General features: G+C 35.6%; 1 protein-coding gene across 1 annotated transcript; it reads right to left on the reverse strand.

Annotated features, from left to right (window-relative positions):
• Nucleotides 1–923: 923 nt before the first annotated feature.
• On the reverse strand, nt 924–4,993 carry LOC120084934 (secreted RxLR effector protein 161-like). The gene is made up of 3 exons (XM_039040744.1): nt 4,748–4,993; nt 4,490–4,706; nt 924–985 (listed from the first exon to the last, which is right to left on the reverse strand). The coding sequence occupies exons 1-3, from the start codon at nt 4,991–4,993 to the stop codon at nt 924–926; spliced, it is 525 nt and encodes a 174-aa protein (XP_038896672.1).
• Nucleotides 4,994–8,007: the final 3,014 nt, after the last annotated feature.

The following is an 8,007-nucleotide window of genomic DNA, read 5'->3' on the forward strand; positions in this document are numbered from 1 at the left end:
GAGAGATGAAAGGATTTGAGAAATATTTTGTTGTTTTGAGAAGGTAATGGGAATTAATGTTTTGAGATTAAAAACAAAGGTTTGGTTTGGTTTCCAAGATAGGAAGTATGTGTTTACGAACCTTTAGAGTTGGTATGAACAATCTTGTTACTATTTGGAACTATAGATCTTAGTATTTGTTGGTTAAATGGTTATCCTGCCTAAGCTATCTGTCATGGAACACAATTTTAGCATGAGAATTTGATCAAGCTAGACTATCACATGTTAGAAGAGTGCTTAGCAGTCTTCTTCAAATTATAGTGGAGTTGGAGGAAATAATGTTTTATGAAAGGATGTTTAGTAGCAATAGTTACTAGAAATTATGGAAATGGAATCGGTAAGATCTCGTTAAAGAGGGGGAAGACGTCAAAAGGTATTAGCAAGGTTTAGGGGTTTTGATTATGGACACGAATATCTAGAACAAGGAATTAATGAAGCCATTGATTTTATTTGAAGGTGAAAGTAATCTAGTTCCAAGTAAGAAACAAGCTATATGAGTATTAAGGTTGAGTAAATTTGACCTTCTAGAATGACCTCTAGTACTAGAGATGAACTTGAGTTGAGAGCAACTACTATCCTTAAGGATCCTCATAGAAGGACTGTAGTAGAGTTGGAATAGCCTAAATCACTGATACAAGAACCATTTAGCAAAGTATTTCTTATGTTCCTTAATGTTTTGCCTTGGAGCACACCGACTTTGTTTATTAGGAAAGAAAGATGATTCACACAATTTTGTATCAACTATTACGGATTGAATATGATAGCATATCTAGGTTGCAAGGGATTGTCAGGGCAATTAGGTGCCAAATCTGAATTCTGAATCTTGGACTTGAGATGCCATGAGAGATATGTTTTTTATTGCATGGACACTGAGGTGACCCACTCTATGGAGTGTGAGCATTCTCAATATAGATGTATGCAATCATGAAGGTCTTTATCTTAGAAACTGGCATCAAGTAATGGTTATAGCTATTATAAGGTTATGGTGATGTATTTTGGAATGATGCTCTACAGTATATGGGGACTTCAAGAGCCTCATTTAAGTGAGATTTTAGACTCGTGCATAGGATGGTCTAAATGGTGATATGTGTTTGTTTTAAGATTAAAGAATAATATGATATTGTCTCAGATAAGTTATACAATTCATGGTAGGAGGTGAAGACTTTCTGAAACGTGGAGTTAGCGCTAATTAAAAGTTCTTTGGCATTATTATCAGTCTGAAGAAACAATTAGAACACATGAGGATGAGACAAGAACTAAGTATCACGAGCCTTAGGACTTGAACTTGAGAGGACGAAAGTCACTTAAGGAGGGAAGAATGTAATATCCCGAATTTTTTGGAAAATTTAAGTTAATTATCTAAAATTATTGAGTTTAAATTTCCCTTTCATTTGAGAAATTGGAATTAAATTGAAATAATTGAAAAACTTTTATTGGTTAAATTGAATTTAATTGATTAGATATTCGAACTAATTATCTTGAAAATATTGAATTTTGCTTCCCATTGATTTTGGATTTTAGGGCCAACTTAAAAAAAAATTAAACTAAGGAGATAATTAATTTTATGTGGCTTTGAATTGATTTAAATATTTGGAAAGATTTAATTTGTATCAAATTGATGGACTTATGCCATTTAATTTTGGTTTTTAAAGCCTAAATTAAGATAATTCGAAAAATTAATTGATTATTAATTTAATAGAATTTTTAGAGATTTTGGAGATATTGTGATAAAATATTTTATTTGTCTTTTAAAAATTCAAAAAAATAAAAGAATTGAGATTTTTTCGAAATTAAATGAGAGTGAAAAGAGGCAAAAAACTAGGGAGAAAGCAATTCAGTTTTTCAGCAACACCTTCCACAAAATTGTCAATTTTTGGAGTTTGAACCGTTGGATTGTGCTCAAATTTTGAAGTTTGTTCGAGACGTATAGAGTTTCATTTGGAACGGTTGGATCATTATTTGAAGCTCTAGGTTGTTCGTAATCGTTGCTATATAAAATCTGTAAAATTAAAAATTCCTCTTCTCTCTCACTCTCGCAAACTCTCCTCATGCAAGACCCTCACTACCAGCTGCTAGCCTAAACAATTTATACTGTCCGACAACAACACCCGCTACCTATCTATGGTAGCCATGAGCCGACGCGCCATCAGCCGTCACTGCCCGATCTTTGCCGAAATCTTGAGAAAAACCTTGGGTAAGACTTATTTTCCTTATAATTTGGGAGGTGAAAATTAACCCATTTGATTTTGGGTTAAATTAGTAACCTCTCTTTTGTGTGAAACTTAGATTCAAGATTTGGAAGTTTTGAGGCATTGACCATCAAGCTAGAGACCATTTTTTTCGTTTTGCAGAAAATTGGTAAAGATCGATTGACTAATTAAATAAAGTTTTGGAATTTGTCTTGGACCAAGCCACAACTTTGGGTTGATTCAAGTTTTCCAAAGGTTTTAAGGAATTATTTGCGTGGACTTTCGTGACCAAGTTGAGATAAATGGTACTATTACCGATGCCTTTGTGCCAAGCGACCTAGATTAGATCTATAAAGTTAATTAATGGACTCTAAAAGCATGATATTGTCGTTATGATATACTTGTTGCATGAAAATTATGAGTATTATAAGCATGTTCGAATATCTAATTAGTACTAAAATTATGTATGTGATGCATGAATAGACCAATAGGACAGTTTCCCATCTCGCCTTGACGTATATTTTATTTTAGAGGATCGACGGGTCTAGTTTAATATTTGACGGTGTGCCTATGGGCCGCTAGACATGCGTGAGTCGACAGGTTCACGTTCATATTATTTTTCTTGTTTGACGGTGTGCCTACGGGTCGTTAAACATACGTGACTCGACAGATTAACGTTCATGTTATTTTTCATGTTTGACGGTGTACCTACGGGCCGCTAGACATGTGTGAGTCGATAGGTTCACGTTCATGTTATTTTTCATGTTTGACGGTGTGCCTAAAGCCGCTAGACATGCGTAAGTCGACAGGTTCACGTTCATGTTATGTTCCATGTTTGACGGTGTGCTTACGGGCCATTAGACATGCGTGACTCAACAGGTTCACGTTCATGTTATTTTTTCATGTTTGACGTTGTGTCATCAGGCCACTAGACATGCGAGTCAAGGCAAGACTGTACATCCTTTGGTTTTTTTTCATCATCTAAAATCGATGTAGTTGTTTGAGCCACAGGCCATCATTCTTTGCTCGTGGATGCATAGCCTGATCCCGGTAATGGGATCACTTACTGAGTATTTTATACTCTACATTTCTTAATTTGTGTTTTTCAGGTAAGGATAGGAATAGACCGGCAGGTGATGAGAGGGACCTGTGATCGTGTCATATGGGACATGTAAATCGCTTCCGCTCAATTTACGTTTTCAAGCTATTTAAAAGTTTTGATTTGAAACTTGATGTTGGTCAAAATTTATCTGTTTAAGTTATTTTTTTCTTCATTATTTTAGAGGCCCCGAACAAAAGTTTTACTTATTTTTTATTTCTTTTGGAAAACTAATGAAATTTATTCTCCTCAATGGTAAAAATATTTTGATGTAAATGTGTAATTATGAGTAACGAACCTTATCAGAGTACAAAAAAAGGTCGGGTTGTTACATATTTGTTCGAAATTATTCTTTGATCTGCATAGGTGAGAATAGTCCAACAGCACTGCACAATAAGCCTCCCATTTGGGGATAAGATCGGATAGATAGCTGGGGACATAGCTTTGCAAGATGGAATTCACTCCTACCCAACTTAGAGTTAGCAGATAAGTTGTTCTCTTAAGCATTGATGCCTAGTCTTGAACAATAGGGCTCTGCCCTCTCATGATTGAGAGAGTTATGATTTATAAGTTGGAGCTTAAGAAGCAAGATGTATTTACTGGGTAAAATGGTAATTTTGACCTAGCTATAAATATGAACGACCTGTGAAGGATCAACTTATTGATTATGGTTAACATGGACAGAAATATATCTATAGTGAAGAGAGTGCAACTATCGAGCTATAGTGGTATGTCTTGGTAGTTAACGAATAGTGATTAATTTAGTTTAAAGAGTTTAACCAATTAATTACAAATCGTTGGAGCTCATGATCTGTAGGTTCATAAGGTCCCTCTACTAGCTCATAATTTGGATTAGTAAATTGAGTAAATTTGATGCGATTCAAAATTAGGGTTTAGAATTTGAAATGTTCAAATTTGATTAGGGTTTCTATTACTTGTATTAGATACAATTGAAACGTTTAATTTTATCGAAATTGAACAAAATTGAAGAGTTCAAAATATTTAAATATTGATTCAGATTTTTTCTGTTGCATGTTAGTTTACTCTATTAATTTGTATCTTACATCGATGTGTTTAATTCTCTCATGATGAACTTGATCCTTGACTAGGCATATTGCACTCAAACTATCACAACATACAATAGCTTGGTCATGATGCAAACCAAGATCACCAACTAACCCCCTCAACCATATTTCCTCTTTAGTAGCTTCTATTAAGACCATGTACTCTACTTCAATAATAGACAAAGTAACTGTAGGTTGTAAGATTGACTTCCAACTAACAACAGAACCACCCATAGTGAACACATAGCCAGTCATAGACCTCTTACTGTCAACATCTCCAACATAGTTAGAATCAGAATAATCGGTCACCAAATACTTTGTGTCATTCCCATAAACGAGACTGACATCAGACATACCTCTAAGGTAACGAAAAATACTTTTACTAGCTTGCTCCCAGGTTGACCCATGAACTTGTTGACAACACTAACAACATGAGCTAGATTAGACCTAGTACAGTCCATAGGATACATTAAACTTCCCACTGCACTAGCATAAGTAACTCGAAACATGTACTTCTTCCCAGCTTCAGATTGTGGTGAAAGCATAGATGACAAACGAGCATTTGCAACATTTGGAGTATCTGTAGGCTTAGTTGATGACATACCAAACTTGGATAATATTTTCTGAATATAGCCTTTCTTTGACAAGAAGAGTGATAGCTTGTAGAAATATAAGTTATTACAGCCTTTTACTTAGAATAATGAGGGACAACGAGCAGAACATGCATTGATATTGCTAAGAATTCATGTGAAATAATGAACTTGCATTGATCTGCACGAAAAATCCCCGTTAACCTCATATCATATGTTATCTTGCACTAAAATGTCTATTTTGTAATTATCGCAGGAAGCAACCACATGCGTTGTTCTTAACGAAGAAAAGTTAGTCGTATGCGCTACCGTAACTACAAAATGATAACCATGATAGAAGTATGATCGAAAAGAGTGGGTTGAATGCGTTGATCTTTCATAAGAAAAGAATATGAACGCATACCTCGGGATGTCTGAGCTACTCAACAGACCTTCTAAAAAGCGGTAAGTGTGGGGTTTTATGTCCTAAAACTCGCAGTTTGTAAAAGATAAACATATTTTATAATCAATAAACTTATTGTTGGTTCTATAAATTGCATACGAAAAAGTCTAAATCTAATAAACTAAGATCCCTGTCTATTATATGAATACTTGAACTTTATGTAGAGACATAGAGATGGATCAAGTTCAAGTAAATAGCTAAAATGATCTATACATGATTAAGGTTGGGTATCTTATTCTGATTGTTGGGATTGGTGTCCTAAATCTCCCAGAGTCTCGTTGTTTTATAAAGATACATATTGTTTAATGAATAAAATAAGTGTTATTTAATTCTGGTTTTTACTTATATCCAATAAACAAATCTCCTTGGTTATTTTTTGTGAACCTAAGCATGTATATGTGATATACAAATGGATCATGCCTTAAGTGATAACCTAAATAGGTATGTAGTATAAGGATTAAGGTGGGATACCTAATCCTGGTGACACTATGGATACGACCCGCTTTGTAAAGGTTTGCAAGTGTTGTAAACTACTACAGATGGTAGATCCTAACTATTCATGTGGAGACGTGCGAGTGAAGGTGTCCTATACAAAAAGTTTGTATAAGACCTGGACCACGAGATGACTAGACTCTTTATATAACACCGTTGATACTAGAAACTTACATCTCATCTAAATGACCATAGGTGACACGACCTTAATCCTAAGTGTTTTGGAAACTCTTGCCTTTGAGGGCGGTCCTTTGATTAGTATGGATGAGAGTAGCCAGATTGCCAACTCAACATGCCTACCTTTTTGGGGACTTATCTGATCTGGGAGATGGGAACTCAATCTACAAGATGGAATTCACTCCTTTCCCGAAGCAGGGATAAGTAGAGAGATTGCTCCCTTAAGGGCTGATTCCGAGGCTTGAACATAGTGGCCACAGCTTCTCTTTGGAAGTGAAGACTCAATCATAGTAGGACCATGACTTATGTTCATTAGACGGATCAGTGGTACTTTTAGGAGACAGATGTAAATATAGGGGCATAACAGTTATTGGCCCAGCTGTACTTACGAGCGATCTGTGAAGTGTTGTCGCATTGTTGATTGGTTAAGATGGACTCATAATATATTTGTGGTAAGGAGAGTTCAGCTATCAGTCTTTAGTAGAGTGCCTGATAGTTAATGGATGGTGGATCCTGTGACTAAAGAGTTTAGTCAGTTATTCACGTACCGTTGAAGCTTCGAGGTACAGGTCCATGAGGTCTCCTTGGTAGCTCAATGGATTAAGATGAGGATCAGTTCTTGATGGTGATTTGAAATGTTCAAATTGACAAGAGGTATTTTGATTATACATTATATAATCGATATGATTGAGATACATCTAGTGGAGGATTGATGTAAATGAGATTTATATTAAGTACTATGGAATAGAAAAAGAACTATGGTTTATATATTCCATGAGATGAAATATTAAAACTATAGGTTGTAAATATAGTATGATAAGTTGGATATCATTTATATTTATAATAATATTAATTATTGGATAATTAATTATTTTTCTTTTAATAACCAAATTAATGGGTGGTTATTGGATTCATGGTAACCGTGAGTTTAAAAGGAAAGTGGTTTTCCTATTTTTTTAAAAAAATGATTTACAAACTGTTGATAAAAGTTTTTGAATTTTCTCTCTCGCATAAAAAGAAACTCACGTAGTCGTCAAATAAATTCGGATTTACTAAACGACGACTGGGCGAGCTAAACGATCGTGCAGTATTTACTAAACGATTGCATAGTTTTGCTAGATGATCGCTTGACCAAAGCAAACGATCGTGTAGTGTCTGTAGGCGACAGACAGAGTTAAATGATAGGCTAAACGATCGCATAGCTTTTTCTAGACAATCATATAGCTTTATCTAAATTATTGGGCATCGACCTATACGATAGGTCTCCGCCATCTCCTACTTGCCCAAACGAGTACACGATCGGTGTTTCCTCCTTCGTCTACCTCATACCAAGTCCAAACAGAGCCCACCCTCTGGATTTTCACACCGAGAAGACCAAAGTAGCCTTATTGATGGTGTTAAACTCAACTTGACACCGTCGAAGTTTTCTGGAGGCCGTTCGTGGTGCTAGGGCGGCCGTTCGTGTTGCTGAGGAGTTCGTGGTCAAGGAAATCGTTGAGGATGAGCACGGTGTTCGTGTTGCGGTGTTGCGATCGTGTAGATCGAGCGTTCGAAGTTGCTGTTGTTTGAGCAGTCGTGTGCATCGGAGCGTGGAGACGCTTCTGCAAATGTTCATAAGTTTTTCCCTTTGTGCATTTGTAGTTTTTCATGCTGTAATTTCTTTGTTAATTGCATAACCAGTTGTATTGAAGTCGACTGTAAATGTATTGTCTATTCATGATTGTAATTTGGAATTATCTTGTTTTGCTGCTCATGGAAATCGTGAATCCGATTTCCTTCACTGATAACACTATTGGATGCAGCCTACTCTGTAGTTGTTACAAAAAGTTGTAAAGATACTACAAACGAAGTGATCTAGATTCGTTCATGTATTAACATGAGGAGTGGGGGCGTCCTATGCAATGAATTTGCATAA

The sequence above is a fragment of the Benincasa hispida genome, chromosome 9 (assembly GCF_009727055.1).
Source record: "Benincasa hispida cultivar B227 chromosome 9, ASM972705v1, whole genome shotgun sequence".
Taxonomy (NCBI): Eukaryota; Viridiplantae; Streptophyta; class Magnoliopsida; order Cucurbitales; family Cucurbitaceae; genus Benincasa; species Benincasa hispida.

Coding starts and splice junctions, on each gene's coding strand:
- LOC120084934 (XM_039040744.1), bottom strand. CDS start 4,993: ATGTCATCAACTAAGCCTACAGATACTCCAAATGTTGCAAATGCTCGT. Junction 4,707..4,747: donor TATTTTTCGTTACCTTAGAG/GTATGTCTGATG, acceptor AATGACACAAAG/TATTTGGTGACCGATTATTC. Junction 986..4,489: donor GGGGTTAGTTGGTGATCTTG/GTTTGCATCATG, acceptor ACTTGATGCCAG/TTTCTAAGATAAAGACCTTC.